The 20,409-nt window shown below is 43.3% G+C and overlaps 1 protein-coding gene across 6 annotated transcripts in view; it reads right to left on the reverse strand.

Annotated features, from left to right (window-relative positions):
• The window catches only part of LOC138481476 (Y+L amino acid transporter 2-like), a 703,293-nt gene that overhangs the window by 276,392 nt on the left and 406,492 nt on the right, over nucleotides 1–20,409 (reverse strand). For all 6 annotated transcript variants that reach the window (XM_069613638.1, XM_069613637.1, XM_069613642.1 and 3 more), the window contains one exon: nucleotides 10,357–10,482. In XM_069613638.1, the coding sequence (XP_069469739.1) occupies nucleotides 10,357–10,482 (126 nt within the window). The remainder of the gene's footprint in view (nucleotides 1–10,356; nucleotides 10,483–20,409) is intronic.

A 20,409-nucleotide genomic window follows, 5' to 3' on the forward strand; every position in this document is an offset into this window, starting at 1 on the left:
TAGCCAGAGCAGATATTCAACAGTAAGGGTCCCCAATCTATAGTGACCATCATCTTGGGGATTAGGGAATCGTGAGCTAGGGTGGAGGGAGCCCATGGAATGAGGAGAGTAGGATGGCCATTAGTTTTACCGTCTTCAAAATTCTAATACAAACCCTGGAACTGTCTTTGTGTGTTGTTGAGGCCGTCTTTGACAACATCACATCTCAAAGTGGAAATGCATACCACCATAATGTTTTCCTATAATAGATTTCAGAGATGAATTCACTGTAATGTATCATTACAATGTTCCAGCTGAAAGTTGTCCCAAACGAGGATAACATAGACATTATCACAGAGCTGGCACATACAAGTAGCAATGACGTTGTTAGTTATGTCCTGTATTCCAAAATGGCTCCCATGAAAATGCTGTTTGTCTTATGATGCAGAAGCCAAATGGATGGCTCTTTCTGCATCCCCTAAAACATGGTTGTTATCGATGGGGACACTCATTTTTATATTCTTTAAACATATGTCAATGCAGCACCAAAGTGGCAATTCATCAATGTGTCAAGCTGCATCCAAACAAAGGGAGCTCTTAAACATAACATGTTATAGTTGTCTCCCCAGTTTACACATTGGTACACAATGGGAGACACTATAACTGAGCCTTCGCTAGGATCCAGGTGTTTCACACCCACATGGATGCATATGCATTACTGATACACCATGTGACATGTGCGTAGATAATTGTTGTGATAATTCAAGAGTGAAGAACTATGCATATCAAGAATGAAGCCCAATGAAAAGAGAGCAAAGAAATACTGCATCATCTTTGATACCAATTGTCGTGATAAACTGCTAGGCGCTTGCAGTAACCTGCATTTGCACTAACCCACTGAGCTATCTTGTGTGTATTAGAGCCTATTCGAAGCGTGGAGGAAAATGCTGACATCAACCAGGACTCTCGAACTGGGTGAGCCTGCATGCTTGCAAGGGGTTAATTGCGAAGGCCTTTTCTGAAGACATAAAACATCTAGCATTTGCAAGAGGCTCTATGCAGCCCTTGGGAGCCAGGCACAGCTTTGCTCGTCTTCGCTCTGCGAGTCAGGTGCACTGATAAGGCAAGAATGTCTGATCTTTTCAAAACACAGTGCCCGAAGCCTGGGAGCCAAGACTGGCTGTTTCCAGTCTTGTAACTTTCCAAGCAAAAAACATGTTTACTGCCGGGAAGGGAGAGCCTAGAAGCTTCTCGAAGAGCTGACACGTCATGATGATTGACGTGCAGCTCCTAATAAGAGAACTATACTTGGACCAGGGAAGGAGTGGACTCAACCTGGGCTGTTGGAAAGACACGCGTATCAAGAAGAACAGTGCCTGGACGACCAGCTGTGCACTATCAGGGCCGAGACTCCTAACATCACATCCCCGCTCTGGTGTAGGACTGTGGGGGTTTGGCCAGTCCTCCCCTCCTCTTCTGAGGAGTGCCGGGCACCTGTAGCGGCGAGGGTCCTGGGTGTGATCAGATCGTACCTTCATCTACATTTCATTAGGAGCGTAAGACCAAATAATTGCATATTCATCTGTGATTGATAATTGGCATTATATAGCTTGCACTTTCTATTTCCACATTATTATAAATTGCTGCTCAGTTTTCATTAGCCACTGTAGATAATAATTGCAAGCATCATATATTCTGTGTGATTGGCTTTTTTCCAGACTGAGATCATCGTGCATCTTAAACCTTATTTGTGTGGGAAGGTAATTAGGAGTGATTTACTTTGCACAAAGGGCTGGATCCCAGGGAGGTGCGGGTACTGCTTATCACTACATTTGGCGCTGTGAGCAGGGTTTACGAGCACGATGCCATTCTGGAAAAAACATGCAAAAGATGAATGCAATGGGGAAGATAGTGCACTCTGTCACATTCCAGGATGGTCGGCATCAAATGCTTGGTCGGGTGTGGCAGATATTTTGCATCGGTACTCGGCACCGAGGGCATGTGACATGCTTGAAAATGGTGTTTCCCCAGCGGTAATTAGTTAGTGCTTGGAGAGTTTACCGCTTGAGAGATGCAGAAGGGAGCTAAAGGCAGCAGGAAGCATAGGCTGGTTATTCCTGCAGGCACTCAGAAAGGTGCATGAGAATGAATTGCTTAAAGATGCGCAGATTCGCAAATTAACAGATGAGATTTCCCTGCTCCAAGAGCAACAAATTATTATGAGAGAGACCCTTGAATCGTCCGTTAAACGGGCTGATCAGATGGAGGACAGGTGTGCCTCTTTAGCTGTGCGTGTAGCCACGCACAAGCGCAGACAGCGGCGGGGCAATCCGTCAAAGATAAGGATTCGCGCACTAATTCGGAAAGATAACTGGGACCCAAATTCATGGTCGGGTGAAGTCAGTGATAGTGAAACTGAGCAAGCATATGACTGGAATGAGTCTGTTGAAATTAGACTTGCTGAATTAAATTGTTCTGATGAAGAGGAGCTGGAATGTGCTCCAAAGAAATGTGTTCATCCAGCTTGGCCGTTAATCACTAACAAGTCAAAAGGCCAAGCTGGCGGTGCAAATATTCAGAATACAAGGATTGTCTGCGATTATACACAGACAGAGCTTTTAGAGATTGCTAAGTTATTTAGACAGAAGCCAGGTGAAGCACTTCTGAGATGGTTCCTTCGCCTCTGAGACACAGGTGCCGATAGTATCTTCTTAACCCCAGAGGAACTGTTAAAGATGGGTTCACTCACTACTAATGTGATGTTGGGACAGATAGTGCGCGGTGCGCTTGGACAGCAAGGTTCTCATTCCTTGTTTAATTGGCTTCAGACTGCCTTAATGACTCTGTATGGGAGTCCAATGGAAATGGAAGAGAGTTGGGGCGGTTGGCAATCACTAACTGAAGCAACAGATCAGCTTAGAGAGATGGGTTTGCAGTGTGCACTGTACAGTGCAAATTTTGCAGGGCCCGACATGGAGTTGTTTACAGCTGGCATGCGCGCACGTTTGTTAAGAAATGCACCGAGTCACATGAAGGGCGCATTGCTTTCATTGCTGGGTCCAGCGCAGGGCAAAGCCATTGGTGAAGTGGCACTTCTGTTAGGGCAATTAGAAGGGTTGGATGTGCGTGAAGCAGCGCGCCTAGTGGCTGCAAACAATGATTCAGAGAAAAAGCGTGGTAAAAATGTAAAGTCTAAAGAGAAAGCTAATACTGGCGAGATCACACGCAGACAAATGTGGGTGGACCTGCTAAAAGCAGGAATTCCAAGGGAAGAGATAGATGGTAAACCCACATCTGTGCTGCTTGAGAAATGGAAAAAATTAAAAAGACAGGCATTGGAAAAAACTAAGCCCTCTGCACCCTCTGAAGAGGAGGTGTTGAAGCCCAAAGTGCAAGCAAAAGGTTACCCTGATTTGGCAAAGGACAAGTGGGAGGTCCCAGACCCCATTTTTGATTGAAGGGCTGGCTCTGTCTTTGAGGTACGGTTAATAAAGAGAACTAGTCCCACAGACAGACGCCCTTTTGTGCCACTTACCTTGTACTTGGATGAGAAAGTAAAACATGTTTTGGCTCTACTAGACACAGGAGCTGAGGTAACCATTCTGAATGGCAATCCCAGTAAATTATCTGGTCCCAGAGTTTTGGTCAATGGTTATGGGGGAGCAGAAACTGTTGCAAAAGCCTTTAATGTAAAAATGTCAATTGGCGAGGGATTGCCTTTCACAGCAAATGTTTTGATTGCAGATATACCGAAGTACATCCTTGGCATGGATGTGTTGTTGGGCAAAAGTGTGACTACAGATTTAGGCGAATTTGTTTTTGCCAATCGAAAAATCCATGTGAGAGTTATTAACCCCGTTGTGGTTGGGCATGCCAAATGGTCCCCCTTGCATTTACCTCCTCCTGCTGACCCAGTGTGCGTGAAACAGTACCGGTTGCCAGGAGGACATAAAGAGATTGGTGAAACTATTGAGTCATTGGTGAAAGCTGGCATAATGAGGCCGGCAGTCAGTCCATTCAACTCGCCGATCTGGCCTGTCCGCCGCCCGGATGGGGCATGGCGTCTGACAATTGATTACCGCATTTTGAACAAGAAGGTGCCGCCCTTAGCCTCGGCGGTGCCAGACATCATCACCCTGATTGAAAACCTTACGAGAGAAGTGGGTGAATGGCATGTGGTCCTTGACCCGGCCAATGCATTTTTCTCCATTGATATTGACACTGAATCACAAGACCAATTTGCTATCACTTGGGGAGACAGACAATTTACCTTTACTAAATTGCCCCAGGGGTATGTGCATAGTCCCACTCTGTGTCATGGATTAATTGCCAGAGACTTAATGATGGTGCAGTTGGATGATGTATTTATTGCTCATTACATTGATGACATCATGCTGACCAGTGTTGAGAAAGAACATGTAGAAAACGCTGCTGAAAAGTTGATCACACACATGCAAAATCGGGGGTGGGCCATAAATCCGAAAAAGGTACAGGGGCCTGCTCAAGAGGTGAAATTTCTAGGTGCAATCTGGTCTGGGTCAGTTAAGAAAATTCCTGACCCGGTAATTGATATGGTTCAGCAGATGGCTCCACCAGCAGATAAAAAAGAGGCACAAAGATTCATTGGGTTAATGGGGTTTTGGAGAAATCACATACCTCATTTAAGCCTGATACTGAAACCCATTTACAAAGTCACCAGAAAGAAACATGACTTTACATGGGGCCTAGAGCAACAGACTTCCTTCCAACAGGCTAAAGACGCATTGCAAAATTACATCACGCTGGGGCCCCTGACAAAAACTGATCCTTTTGAATTGGAAATTCTTGTCTACAATGACGTGGCTGTGTGGAGCTTGTGGCAAAAGCAAGGACAGAAAAGAGTGCCACAGGGGTTCTGGTCAAGGAAACTCACAGATCCTATGACAAGATACACTCCGCTTGAGAAACAAGTTGCTGCAGTGTACTGGGCTCTAGTTGAAACTGAAAGAATCACAGGCGAGCAACCAGTGACAATTTGCACAGAAATTCCAATCATGGGCTGGGTGCGTGACACTGCTGCAAATGGGAAAAGTGGCAGAGCACAAGACGCCACTCATGTGAAATGGAAATGGTATTTACAGCAACGTGCGAAAGCTGGCTGCACAGGGGTTTTCAGACTGCAAGAACAAATGCTGGAGGCGGTAGATCTGGAAGCGATGCCTGAACCAAACACCCCTGTGGCGTTGCCAGAATCTCCCTTCAAAGTCGCACCCGCCTATGCTACATTGACAGAAGAAGAACAAAAGTTTGCATGGTTCACGGACGGCACAGCAAAGTATGATAAAGGGCAAAGACACTGGCAAGCTGTCGCATTCCAGCCCCACCGAGAAACACTGCTAATGAGAGAAGGTGTGGGGGGATCAAGTCAGTATGCTGAACTGCAGGCAGTGGCCTCCGTGATTGAACAGGTGAAGAAAACAGAGACTGCATACATATACACAGACAGTTGGGCCACATATCAAGGCCTGACACATTGGGCACCGGCATGGAGAAGAGATGGTTGGCAGATCAAGAACACACCGATCTGGGGAGGGCCAGACATCTGGGAAGAGATGTGGTGCAAAGGTGAGAGGTGCAAAATCTGCATTGGGCATGTCAATGCACAAATGTCCCCTGACACCTCACTGGCTGCCCTGTTCAACAATGAAGTGGACCAAATGGCAAAGATTCGCCCAGTGACAACACCGCAAGAAGCTGAGGTGCTGCAAGGGATGGCGGATTGGGCACACCAAACCTCAGGGCATCTAGGGCAAACAGGAACTTATCAATGGGCAAAAAAGAGACAATTGCCCATTACCATGGATCAAGCCATACAAGCTGCCTCCCAATGTTCCGTGTGCAGTGAAGTGAAGCACTACCCTCTGGAGAGGAAGCCTCAAGGCCCTTTGAGAAGAGGTGAAAGAGCTGCTAGCGTATGGAAAGTTGACTATATTGGCCCTTTACCGCCCGAGAATGGAAAGCATTATGTGTTGACCATGGTAGACACATACTCTGGACTGCTGTTAGCTTATCCAGTCGCCCATGCAGATCAACGGGCCACCTTGCAAGGCATGGAATACCTCATCAGACACTATGGCATCCCGGATGAAATCCAATTAGACCAAGGCAGCCATTTTGCTGGACACAATGTGCAAGACTGGGCACTAGAGCAAGGCATAAAATGGACACTGCACATCAGCCGATACCCAGAATCCTCTGCTCTGATGGAACGTAGCAATGGGCTGCTCAAGCAACAAATAAAGAAGCTGACTAAGACTCACACTCTCAAGGGGTGGTCCAAACATCTGGCACAAGCACTGTTTGAACTGAACAATCGTCCACTGGGAAATCGCCAGACACCCTTTGTGAGACTGACAAGTGCGAAAGTGGAATCTACAAAGACTCTTGTTGTGTGGAAAACCGACAAATAAGCTAAGCTGCCTGTGCAAGCGACTGCAAGCAGCATTGGACTTGATCTATCTACCTGTGAAGATGATGTTATACCGGCGGGGCAAACCAAATCCATCTCGCTGAGTATTGGCATCAAATTGCCGGCTGGCACTTATGGACGCATTGCTTCACGATCCAGCCTGGCAAAACAAGGCATTGACATATTGGGAGGTGTGATTGATCCTGATTATAGAGGGACTGTTTCGGTACTTTTACATAATGCTGGTGCATCTGCAGTACCATTAACCAAATATGACCGAATTGCACAATTGATTTGTTAACGAGCAGTTGTCCCCCTAAAAGTAGAAAGCAAGCAATCCCCAGACACTACATTGAGGGGGGAAGGAGGCTTCGGTAGCACGGGAAAAAAGGTGTGGGTGCACCATCCTAACAAAAAGCCTGAGGCTGGGGAAGTGTTAAGTCAAGGTGTTGGAAGTACTTATGTTGTACTTTTGCATAATTCTGATGTGCCTGTTTATATTCCCGCTACTAGGCTCACACCACGAACGTAGAGCAGTATGAAGGGGATGGGACTTGCCTTGCTGTGGGTGCTCCTGGCCTGCCAAACCAACGCTTTCTCTGTAAAGAGTGGTTTATTGCAAGACACTACATGGACTCTGAGAATCGCATGCACTACACCTGATGCTCCAGTCCTGCGTGATAACTACAACCGCACCGTAACCTGTGAGAAAAGCGTTACAAATGAGTATCCACATGGAACTGCAAGAGTTCTAGATTGGCACATTGTCGGACACCTTTTATCACTAACTCATATGACTGGCGCTTATGAAATCTCAGGTCCAAAGGTTTCAGTGAATGGATCAAATAATTTGTTTGATGTTTCATGTTTCTTTTGCCCCAAGAACTGCAATGAGTGTACTCGCCAAGATTTTCTGGACTATAACTTGACCAAATGCCTTTCATACAATTGTACGTTGAAACAGCCTCTACCAGATGTTAGTATGGTGTTTGTATCAAAAACCAATATTGTATATGGTAGGCAACCCACTTGGAGGATGGTGTTTTTCGAATCACACAAAGTAGAAACTGTGAACATGCTAGATTTTCCAGTAGTAAGACAACATTTAAATTGCAGACATGTGATGCACGCTTCCATCATTTCAGAGGTACACTTAGACATAGACTTGTCACGGGGCAATGTCTCCTTAGTACTACCAAGCTGCTATAAATGGAGTCGATTTCTATGGCCCATCACCAAATTGCACGTAGCTAGGGGTTTAGATTCATTGATTGCGGGTGCAGCGGGAGTGGGAACGGGGGCTTTAAATGCTTTTGACATAGAAATTGTGCGCAACAAGTTAGCCACTATGGGTTCTGATGCCAGCGGCGCTATAAAACTTCTGGCCCAGTGGGGCCCATTGATAAGTCCTACCCTGCGCAACACTGCTACAAGTATTGGCAACCATTGGAAGTGGCAGAATTTCAGCTATGAAGACATTTTCTCTGCCATAGGACAGGTCAACAAAACTGCTAAAGACACACGATGCATTTTATGGCAAACTTTGCTAAATCAGCAGGTGTTGGCTTTCAACCCACTGGCACACAGAGCTACAGTTACCAGCAAACATATGGATTAAGCCGCTTGCTTTTGATTGCATGAATACCACCTGCCATGCGTTAATGCAAGTTAGTAGGACCGCTTATGCTCTAGAAATATGGTGCCCTTTTATAGTATTGCCTATGAAAATCAATGGTTCCTGGTGGGTTCCGCAAATACGAGGGGAATGGTTAGACAGCCAAAACTACACCATCCACAGTCACACCTGCATGCCCTGGGATCAGGGGTGGGTGTGTCCCCTAACTGGGAGGGTTCCGGACCCATGCATACATCCCGTAGCAGGGGAGTGCACCTGGATGCAATACCACATAAATGGGACTGACATCTTCCAGATAGATCAGCATAAAGCTTGCGTAGTTACTAATCATTCCTTGCTTATTAACAATTATAGGTTATTAAGGAATCCTCAAGTATTTTGCGTAGATCAAGTTGTGACTATCTTAGACATTGTTACTCATACCCTATATTCTTTAACCCAGTGGTCTCACACTACTCTGCATGCTAAGCTCACGCATTTGCTTAACTGGTCTCTATCCTATGGAGTCATTACTGCCCGGCTTCAAGCTATTAGACAGTTTGCTCAAACTGCTTGGAAAGATTTCCAGACGCTAGCTACCTCAGTTATTTCTGCAGAGTACAAGCTAATAATAGACAGAAACCAATTGATCAAAACTGCTGACCATCTGCAATCAGTTACTACTCACCACTGGTGGGATATATTCACTGGATGGTCTCCCTCCTCCACTAAGCTGCTTAATATAATACTGCACCCATTGCTGTGGTTGCTGATTTCCCTAATATTCATACTTATCGTCTTCATTGGGCTCTTGCGCAGAATGTCTTTCCTTTATACTAGAATGACTGCGCTAGAGAAACGCTTAATTGGCCTACAGCACAATGTGCATGCTTCCAGATCATGGAACTGAGTCAGCATTTTCAGGCCTCACTTCGAAAGGGGTGGAATGTCGTGAAAAGCTGCTAGGCGCTTGCAGTAACCTGCATTTGCACTAACCCACTGAGCTATCTTGTGTGTATTAGAGCCTATTCGAAGCGTGGAGGAAAATGCTGACATCAACCAGGACTCTCGAACTGGGTGAGCCTGCATGCTTGCAAGGGGTTAATTGCGAAGGCCTTTTCTGAAGACATAAAACATCTAGCATTTGCAAGAGGCTCTATGCAGCCCTTGGGAGCCAGGCACAGCTTTGCTCGTCTTCGCTCTGCGAGTCAGGTGCACTGATAAGGCAAGAATGTCTGATCTTTTCAAAACACAGTGCCCGAAGCCTGGGAGCCAAGACTGGCTGTTTCCAGTCTTGTAACTTTCCAAGCAAAAAACATGTTTACTGCCGGGAAGGGAGAGCCTAGAAGCTTCTCGAAGAGCTGACACGTCATGATGATTGACGTGCAGCTCCTAATAAGAGAACTATACTTGGACCAGGGAAGGAGTGGACTCATCCTGGGCTGTTGGAAAGACGCGCGTATCAAGAAGAACAGTGCCTGGACGACCAGCTGTGCACTATCAGGGCCGAGACTCCTAACATCACATCCCCGCTCTGGTGTAGGACTGTGGGGGCTTGGCCAGTCCTCCCCTCCTCTTCTGAGGAGTGCCGGGCACCTGTAGCGGCGAGGGTCCTGGTTGTGATCAGATCGTACCTTCATCTACATTTCATTAGGAGCGTAAGACCAAATAATTGCATATTCATCTGTGATTGATAATTGCCATTATATAGCTTGCACTTTCTATTTCCACATTATTATAAATTGCTGCTCAGTTTTCATTAGCCACTGTAGATAATAAATGCAAGCATCATATATTCTGTGTGATTGGCTTTTTTCCAGACTGAGATCATCGTGAGTCTTAAACCTTATTTGTGTGGGAAGGTAATTAGGAGTGATTTACTTTGCACAAAGGGCTGGGTCCCAGGGAGGTGCGGGTACTGCTTATCACTACACCAATATAGAAACGTGGAAGTGCTTCAGCCAGGATTTTAGATTGCCTGTGTAGTCCCTGCCTGGCAGCAAGGTTCTATTACTGCTATTCTTGGTAACAATCAGTGGTGTGTTGAGTTTGCATTTCTATACCTAATTCCTTTCTAAGCAATGGAACTGCAGATTAGTAACACTATCCATGATTTGACATTTATCATCCATGTTCTCCAATGGATGCATTTTTCAAGTTCCATTACATGTGATTTCACATGTAGGAAAGCATAGCTTACAATTTTCTCATTTTAATACTTTGGTATTTTTTCATCTAATTTCAACAAGTCATATAATTGAAATTGCACACACAATTAAGAATTTATATGAGATTCGAGATTCTTGGCACATACCTTGGATCAGTTTCACCACTCCAGCAACCATGATTACTAGCAGGGCGCCCACTTGAGCAGCGGTTGCGGCCATCTGCAGGAACGCACCCCATTTTACTCTTGCACAATTTACAGCTGTTATGAAACCTAGAGCAAGACAACACAGTTGTTACATTGGATAGGCTTGAATCCATCCAGTAGTATTGTTACATTGAGATAACTCTGAATGGTAATCTATGAAGAGCAATTGAGTAAAGGTATATTCAGGTGAACTGGTCAGTGCTATAAAAAGATTGACATTGGGCTATGATGCAAGGAAGGAACATACCCCCTGCCCGAATAAGACAATGTATTATTCTGCCATTCACACCTAACACCACTGCTTATGCCCTTCTTCTCTTGGCCCTTTCAAACTTTGTACTATTTCTCTCCTCTGCCCTGTCTCTTATTTCCACCATCTTTCCTGCTCCCTTACAAAAACTCTCTTGTTCCCTTTTCCAAAGCTCTCACTCCCCTGAATGTCCTCACCATTTTCTCCATCTTGCCTATTTATTCGGTCCGTTTCACCCTCTACCTCTTCTACCTCCTTCTTCTTTCCCTCCTGCATCTTTGTCCTCTCATCCTCTGGTCTTCTGCCCTACCCCGTCCTTGTGCTCATGTTCTCTCTTATCGCTTTCCCCTACTATACTTCTTCAGATTGAACCCATGTATCGTGTAGGACAATTCACATGGGTTGGGAGGAAAAGGCAGACAGTTCCACCAAATCGTGTGGACAACTCAACATCTTTTGCCTTTATTCTCATGCATCCCTTTTCATCACACCCGTAACTCTCTTTTTTCTGAAGCTCCCTTCTGTATCTTTCTGATTCCTCTCTTGACTCTATTTCACCCTCTCCCCTATCTCAGTGGTCCCCATTTTCCCTTTGCTACCCTCTTCTATCTCTCTTCTCTATTTCTCTCTCTGTCTCTCTGTCCATTGTTTCCCTCTTTTTGAGGCCTCTCTTTCCCATGTTTACTAACTTGCATTTTCTCTCTCTATGACTATCTTAGTCCCATCACCCTTCTTTCCACCTTTTCCCTAACTCCCCCTCTTTTCTTCCTCTTAATCCTCTTATACCCTTCTTCATTCGTTTGCCCCCTCTCCATTTATCATATTTCTTCATTTTCATACATCCCCTATTATTCCATAGCTGCAGTCTCTAACTACGGCCTTCACCCCAAATGTACTGCCGCATGCTTTTGTCTTCTGCCTCTTCCTCCTTCTTACAGGCTTTAATTCCCCATCAAGTGTGCCACTGCCCCACTTCCACTGGTCAGCATCTTACCTTTCTCTCTGTCCCACACTCTCTTGCCCCATTGTCTTTTAGAAGTGGGTTCAAAGCAACAATATGGCTCTGATACACCATAAACAGGTGTTCCAAGGTTGGTGCATGCCCAGCAGCAAGTAAAGAACTTGAGCTATTCTACACCAACCATTGTGGCATCACATTTCCCCACCTATCTTCCTCTTACTCCACATTACTGTATTTCTCCTGCTCGCTCCCACTTTCTCTTTGTCCTTCTCCCCACTTTTGTTATCACTGTTGCTATTTTCCTTTTCTCGTGGCTCTTGTCTAACCTCACACTGCCCATTTCATTCACTCTTTGGTCTCGTTCCCACTCTCTCATGTACATTTACCAGTTATCAATCATTTTCCCCTTTCTCTCCTGCTTCTCTTCACTCCCTCAAAAGACTCCCTCTCGACTGGTCAAACACTGGTATTTCTGCAATTATCATGTAAAGGATAAAGGACTATGCAGACCGTTTTCTTTGCAGGGGTTTTGAAGATATCATCTGCAAAAAATATTTGAATTTGAATGCAAGTAAATGGGTCCAATCCTTGATCTGTCCCACTGCTGATAATACTTGTCACCAACCAGATCAAATGGGCCAAATAAGGAGGCCGGTTAATCAGCAAAATACACCCGGAGAAAACAAAAAATCTGCATCCTGGCCACACTGAATGTCTGTACTTTGGTGCTCATTGAAATTCACTGGTAATTAACACAATCTCCTTGCTGTCTTGGAACACAAGAGGATATCAATCTTTTCTTAGTTCTGAGGCAGGTCATGCTATTTCTAATTGTGATATCTTTGCCCTCCAGCAAACATGGGTTGGTGGTAATATAGTGCTGGATGGTTGTAGTGTTTTGACACAGCCTGCCATTTACTCTGGGGTTGGTCGGCACACTGGAGGTTTATGCATAGGTGTTTGTAATAAACTGAGCATTAGAGAATTCTGTAAATATGATAGCTCCCCTTCCGTCCTCAGTGGAGTTATATCAGAGCTGGGCCTCCAGTGGGAATGCCTATTAATCAACATATAAGCCCCCCTGGAGACATGTGGGAGAGATCCACCTTACAACTCATTATATCTATCATGGATGGATGGATTGAGGAATTCCCTAAATCTCACATGTTAGTGATGGGTGATTTCAACTCTCATTGTTATATGGACAAGACATGTGAACCACGTGACCTGATTTGCCCTATAGTGGTTATAAAAAACCACATATATATGATACACATAAAGAAAGGTATGAAGTGGTTGAAGGCCTTTGACGAGTATGAGCTAACATTTGTTAACCCTACAACACCAAATGAGGGGGATAATTGGGAGACATGTTCATATGGATCGGTCTCATCAAGAGTGGATTACATTTTTATAAGTAGGATTTTGAATGAATAAGTAAAATAAATGGAACATGTTTATACTTGTTTGAGTGACAATGTAATTTTAAAACTCACTGTGGATTGTAGTCTTGGACACCCATTTAGACATGAGAATATGGGCTTTTGTGTGAATGCCAATAGGATTGTTTGGTCAGAAGTAAACATTTGTCGTTTTGAGAAGTTATTTTTAACATGGGACATGGAGTCACAGAATCTTGGTAGACTGACGAGTACTGATATTGTCACAATGTTGGATTCCATTATTGAGTCCTTGCCTAAAAGCCAGCATGCTTCACATATGGTGAAAAAACTGAACAATAAGTATGATGGTGTCATCTATGAAAAGAAAAAATTACTGAAGTCAAATATTCTTAAGGTAAATCAAAATCAAATTATGAGTACATTGGAAAAAAGGATGTGAAGACTAATTTGGGAACAACATTTAAGGATTGGTTGCGCTTCTATAAAAGTTACATCAGTAACTCGAATTGGAAAATGATTTTTGGAATACTGCACACAAATGATTCCAAAAGGTTTTGTACTTGTAGAGGCATTATTTAGCTAATGATAGCCACAAAGAAGCAAACGCTATTAGCAATTGATGATTGCATTGGATATGGTCAAAATTTCTATTTTGATGATAATGTTAAAACTTATAATTTCAATAGCGTGAAACAGGGAGACTTTGGACCTTTTACATTTCATATGGATGATATTGTCTTCGCCATCAGTAAACGAAAAGCCTTCAGGGTACCAGGGCCAGATGGACTTTCAAATGTAGTAATTAAACGCAACCCATAGAACTGGGCTACTTTACTACTTATATTGTTTACGGTAAATTTGGAGACAGGTGAAATACCAGAAAGTTGGAGGAAGTCAATCCGGATCTCCATTTTTTAAAGGGCTCTAGATCCACCTCATCCAACTATAGAATGTTAGCCAGGTCAGACGTCTGCTGTAAAATCGTTTGCACCTTATTTCTGAAGAGTATCAATAAATGGATAGAGGATAAAAACATTATCCATTACCAGCCAACTGGCATTAGGAAGGGGCACAGTACCATAAATAACATTATTAAAATTAAAGTATCTCATCTCTGATATTTTAAAACATCCCGAGGTTAGTCTCTATTTGTGCTTCATAGATTACAGTGGGGCATTCAATTGTGTTAATTGGGAAAGACTATGGCAAAAGTTCTTGAAGTGGAGTATTTGTCCGATGATTTTGCATTTTATTAGGGCAATGAATACTGACAGTACAGTGACAGTCGGTGTGGATGGAAGAGGTTCACTCACTAACCCGATTGAGACTCATAAAGGGTAAAACAGGCTGTGTTATGTCCCTAGTGTTGTACAATTTGTATGTTGCAGTCATGGACCTAAGTCTGGCGTGCCTTAACTGCTTTCCATACTAAAATAGGGGATGTAGGCATACAGTGGTTATCTAATGCAGATGAAACAGTCATAATGGACAAAATGGCTGTTGACCTGGATATTAACCATCATAAGCCAAAAGTAATGATAATTGGTGGTAATTCTAAGAATAGGAAAAAAAATCATATGTTTGGAAAATGAATAACAAAGCACTGGAGATTGTGGATGTGTATCCTTACCTGGGAATGACTTTTGTTCGTTACCCCTCCATTTAAGTTTTTGATAACTTACTGTCAGGTAGAATGATTAATTGGTGGAATGTCATCAGAAAATACCTCAGAGCAAATGGTGGGCATTCGATTGAGGGGATTATAGAAATCTATAAAGGCAGTATAGTACCAGGAGTTTTGTATACATTGGAGGTACTTGAGGATAAATATGTACTATGGCTGTACAGAGTAGAGGGTAGGTTTTGGAAACCCATGCTCAGGCTCCCTGAAGCCATCAGATGTGAACTGGATACGGTCTTCCTTTCGACGCTGAGAAAAACCTCATGTGGTAAATTATATAACAAGATCGTGAGATATGAAGGAAAAGATAGTCTTTTTGGACATATAGCTAAGACTGCTAGATCTGGATATATTAACAATTATTTGAACATGTTAAAAGTATATTTGAAATATTTTCTTCTTGATATCAATGTGAACAATACTGAATATGACAGTGAGGATCCCTGCTGTTCTAATCCCCTACTGAGGAAGAAGGCATTAGAATGGGGTGTGATAAAATCCTTGGAGCATCTTAGTACTAAAAAGAGGTTTTAAAAATGTTAAAGCGAGTGCTTAGTTAATGAAATATGGTAAACCCAATTTTAAAAGATTTATGATGCTCTTACGCTTTAACATACTCCCCTGTAAAGAATGTACAGATGGCTGGAACTCAGTTCCATATGAGCTTAGGAAATTCCTCTTTGTGGCAGTGAAGTGGAAACAGCTAGATATCATGGGGTGTATAAAGTTAAGTAGTTTTTATTAAAGGGTTATACGGAATTAGTGAGTGATATGGCCTCGAAAATCTCAAATACATTTTTGGCCGTAACATATGCAGAAACATCTCAGGTATATGTTGGAGCCGCTTTTTACATATGGAAGAATATTTGTATGTAATATTGCTCAATGAAGACTGTCCATGTAGACTGTATGAAGAAGAGTATTTAGTAACATGAATTTATTATATGTTTTTATTTTCTTAATAATGAATTGTAAATTGTTAATTATGTCAATAAAATGTGTTTATAAGGTAGTAAATAACACATTTGCACAATAAAATGTATTTAAATAAAATAAATGTTTAATACACTATTTCTACTCTTCTACTTCATCCCTTTCGCTCCTGTCTCTCTTTCATATTCTCATGTTTTTAACTTTCCTCGGTCCTACCTCTTTAGCCCCCATTTTCAGTGCCTAGCCACTTCCTCTCTCCCTCTTACCTGTTTACCTCCTCCTGCCAGTATGTCTTACCCCTTTAGTCTGTCTTAATATACCCTGCATTTCATCTGCTCATTGCTCCCTTGGATTCTTGCATTATCCTATTTCTGTCAGAAATAAAGGATTGTGGAGTAAACGAAAGCAGGTACGGAGAAACTACACTTCCCAGTAGGCATTGTAGTTTCAGGGGGCCGTTAGGTCACAGCTGCTAGTGATCTGCAATTAGTGCGGGTCTTCATAACGGCCGCTCGCCCATGCTTCAGTGCTGTTGATTAATGATTGGAGAGCACGGGCGGCGGCGGCGACGGCAGCAGGCAGGAGCAAAGCAGAAGGCTGATAAGGCGTGAAGGAATCACGCTTGCTATGCCGTGTGAAATCTTGATTCCTGGGCTACGGCGATGAAGACTTGATTACTGCCTTATTCTCTGCAGGTCCGGGTCTGTCACGGATGACTCCCCGGGCCATAAAGCTAAGTGGTGCCTATGTTTATTTTACTTGCTGGGCTGCGGCGGTGAAAACTTGTTTATTGCCTCATTCTCTTCAGGTCCGGGTCAGTCACGGATGACTCCCCGGGCCATAAAGTTAAGTTGTGTTAAGTTTAGTGACTTGCAGAGATACGGCGGGGATTTTGGGAATCTCTGACTTTCAATGCAGTTATGTTTACGCTGGTCTGTGACAGTGATTTGTAAAATACAAATGATGCCCCCATTTTTGTGAAGCTAATTTTGCTGAATGCAAGAGAGATATTTTGTTAGTAAGCCTGTTACATGGATACTAGGTGCCTTCCCAGTGCATTGTTTCATGAATTATGAAGTATCTGGGTGGGACAAGGTTATGCACACAATATTGACAAGGCATGTTCTCTAATGCAAATGGTTTTCTTTGTATACGCACAAGGTTTTGTAAGGTTACGTGAATTCAGGAGTCAGGTCAGGTTGCAGGAGTAATAATTGAAGAATTCCTTCAATTAAACTAGGTGTTCTTATTTTGTATATGTCTTGTTCTCCCTTCCTTTCCTTTATTTATCCATCCCCTTTCCCTAACTCCGTCTTCCCCCCATTGGCTGCCACGTGGCTACCTGTAATTCTAAAGTCAGGCGCCCGTGCCAACCACGGTGGGAGGGGTCGATCCATTCGGCTTCTGTGGTTCGGGAGAGAGGATTGAAACCCACTCTCCCTTAAGTTCAGAGATCTTGACAGAATCAACAGCCCCCGTATTCGGGAGTACTGAACCACCCAGGCCAAATGGATAACCCTCCTTCTTTAGCAGAAGTGTTAAAGGTACTACAAGATATTCAGGTGGAATTGATACATGTGAGGCAGGAATCTAGTACGTTGAAGAATCAAGTGCAAGGATTAGTAGCACAAGGGACGCCATTGGAGGAAGCAGGGTCGTCTACAAGTAGAACGCCCACTGTGGTGGTTCAAGCACCCAGTAGTGTGCCGTTAGCACCACCGGAAAGATTTTCTGGGGATCCAAAAAAATACATGACGTTCTTGACCCAGTGTAGATTACATTTTTTGTGTAAGCCATCAGCCTTTGAGACTACTCAAGCAAGAACTGCCTTTGTGATTTCATACCTAACAGGAGATGCAGCTGCTTGGGCGATGCCTTTGGTACAAAAAGATGATCAATTATTGTATAATTGGGATAATTTCCAGGCTGAATTCGGTAGATTATTTGATCGAAGGGAAGTGTCATTGGCGCAAGACAAGGAGTTATTGGCTTTAAAACAGGGTACCAGAGATCTAGTTTCGTATGTGACCCACTTTAATAGACTGATAATCGAAACAGATTGGCCAGAGAATAAACGAACTGTTCTATTCTATCAAGGATTGAAGGAAGAACTAAAGGACGCCATGGCACAGGTGGAGCCTCAACCCAACACATGTACAGCTATGATTGATTTAGCATTAAGGTTGGATCATAGAATGAATGAGCGAAAGGGAGATAGGAAAAAATCCGAGGTGGTACCTTTTGTACGATTGGATAGAGGTAGGGTGAACAGAAACAGTGAAGGGGAACCTATGCAGATTGGAGGAGTTAGGGGACCATTATCGACCACAGAAAAGGAACAGAGAAAGGCTAATAATTTATGCTTGTATTGTGGCCAGCCAGGACACTATATCCGTACTTGTCCAAATACTCCTAAGAAGGTAGGGAATGGAGATAAGAGCAAGGTCGAGTCGGGAAAAGGAGTGGGCCGGCCTTAGGGGGAACAAAGGTGTCAGGCTCAGTGGTAGAAAAGTTCCCCACGTGGGTAGCAAATACTTCAAGAAAAGGTAATTCTCACTTGTATATACTAGTAACTTTGATTTTTGCCTGTAATAAACAGATGGTGTCAGCCATGATAGATTCAGGGGCTACTGGAAATTTTATTGACATTGATTTGGCCAAAAGACTAGGGTTGCCTTTGAGAGAAAAGACTCAAGTGGAAGGGGTACAGTCGGTGGATGGGTCACCTTTAATTTCGGGACCCATTTGTCAGCAAACTCAAACCCTAGAAATGAGGTGTCAGTCTGGCCATGTGGAGGATATCATACTAGATCTCATAGCAGCTCCCCAGTTCGGTCTTATTTTAGGAATTCCTTGGTTAACTCAGCATAATCCAAGAATTGATTGGGTAGCTAGAGAGATATTTTTTGAAAGTACGGAATGTATGGGTCACATTGAAGAAGAAGTGAGCCCTGCATTGTTTTTGGCAGATCAACCACCAGCAGCACAAGTAGTGGGGGCGGTGGGAGCACAGGTTCCAGGGCAATATCAAGAGTATGTGAATGTGTTTGATAAAGGAGGAGCGGAACAACTACCCCCCCATAGACCATACGACTGTGTCATAGAGTTGGAACCTGGGGCTAAGCTACCATGTAGTAGAATATATGCATTAACGGAAACTGAAAATCAACATTTGAGAGAGTATCTGGATGATATGTTAAAGAAAGGGTTTATTAGACATTCTACATCACCCGTTTCATCCCCATTGTTTTTTGTGCCTAAAAAAGAGGGTACCTTGAGAACATGCATTGATTATCGTGCATTAAATAAGGTGACAGTTAAAAACAGATACCCACTCCCTTTAATTTCTGGATTGTTGGACCAAGTGAAGACAGCGGTGATTTACACCAAGCTTGATTTACGTGGGGCATATCATTTGATTCGGGTCAAAGCAGGGGATGAGTGGAAAACTGCATTTCGAACTAAGTTTGGATTGTTTGAGTATTTGGTGATGCCTTTTGGTTTGTGTAACGCTCCTGCAGCATTTCAATTTTTTATGCAGGAAGTTTTGAGTGAGTTTTTGGACATTTTTGTTATTGTATACATTGATGACATTCTAATTTACTCAAATTCACAAGAGCAACATGTGAGTCATGTACGGGCAGTGTTAAAGAAATTACAAGAACATCAGTTATATGTGAAATTGGAAAAATGTGCCTTTCATGTGAAAAGAGTGGAGTTTTTGGGCTTCATATTGACCCCAGAGGGTATAATTATGGACAAAAACAAAGTACAGGCAGTTTTGGATTGGCCCAAACCCCAGTGTGTCAAAGATATTCAGTCTTTTTTGGGTTTCGCCAATTTTTACAGACGATTCATTTCTAATTTCTCTCAGGTCGTAGCCCCTATAACACGACTATTAAGAAAGGCAACCAGTTTTTGTTGGAATGAGGATGCAGAAAAGGCTTTTCAGGAATTAAAGACGGCATTTACATCAGCTCCAGTGTTGCGACACCCAGACACGGATAAGATGTTTCAAGTGGAAACCGATGCGTCCAATGTGGCTATAGGGGCGGTGTTATCGCAGAAAGATTCAGAAGGAAGTTGGCACCCAGTAGCGTATTATTCACGAAAACTTACTCCATGCGAACAAAATTATTCCATTACAGATAAAGAACTATTAGCTATCAGAGCTGCTTTCCTGGAATGGAGACATTATCTACTGGGAGCTAAACATCAGGTGTTGGTTGTGACAGATCATAAGAATCTACAGTACTTTAAAACTGCCCACACATTGAGCCCAAGACAATTACGGTGGTCTCAATTTTTCAATGAGTTTGATTTCGTGGTGACTTTTCGGCCAGGAAAAAGAAATGGTAAGGCAGATGCCTTATCCCGTCAACAAAACCTGGACAACCCGGTATCGGAAACAAAGTCCATAATCCCTGCAGAGAAAGTGGTAGGGGCAGTAATTTCTAAATTGATGACACAAGTGAAACAAGCAATGCAGAATCAAAAGAATCTAAGTTGGGGAATGAGTAACCCTTTGGAAACATTTAAAGGGAATCTTCCTTACTATGATGGAAGATTGTATTTGCCCACTTTGGAACTCCAAAAGAAGGCTTTGCATTGGTGCCACAACTCCCCTTTGGCTGGTCATTCAGGGAGTAAAAAGACACAGACTCTAGTGGAAAAATACTTTTGGTGGCCGAATTTGAGACAACAGGTGATCAAATATGTGCAGGAATGTGAAACATGTGTACGAAGTAAATCTGATCATACAAAA

The sequence above is a fragment of the Ambystoma mexicanum genome, chromosome 5p (genome assembly GCF_040938575.1).
Source record: "Ambystoma mexicanum isolate Mex_15411 chromosome 5p, UKY_AmexF1_1, whole genome shotgun sequence".
In the NCBI taxonomy this organism is placed as follows: Eukaryota; Metazoa; Chordata; class Amphibia; order Caudata; family Ambystomatidae; genus Ambystoma; species Ambystoma mexicanum.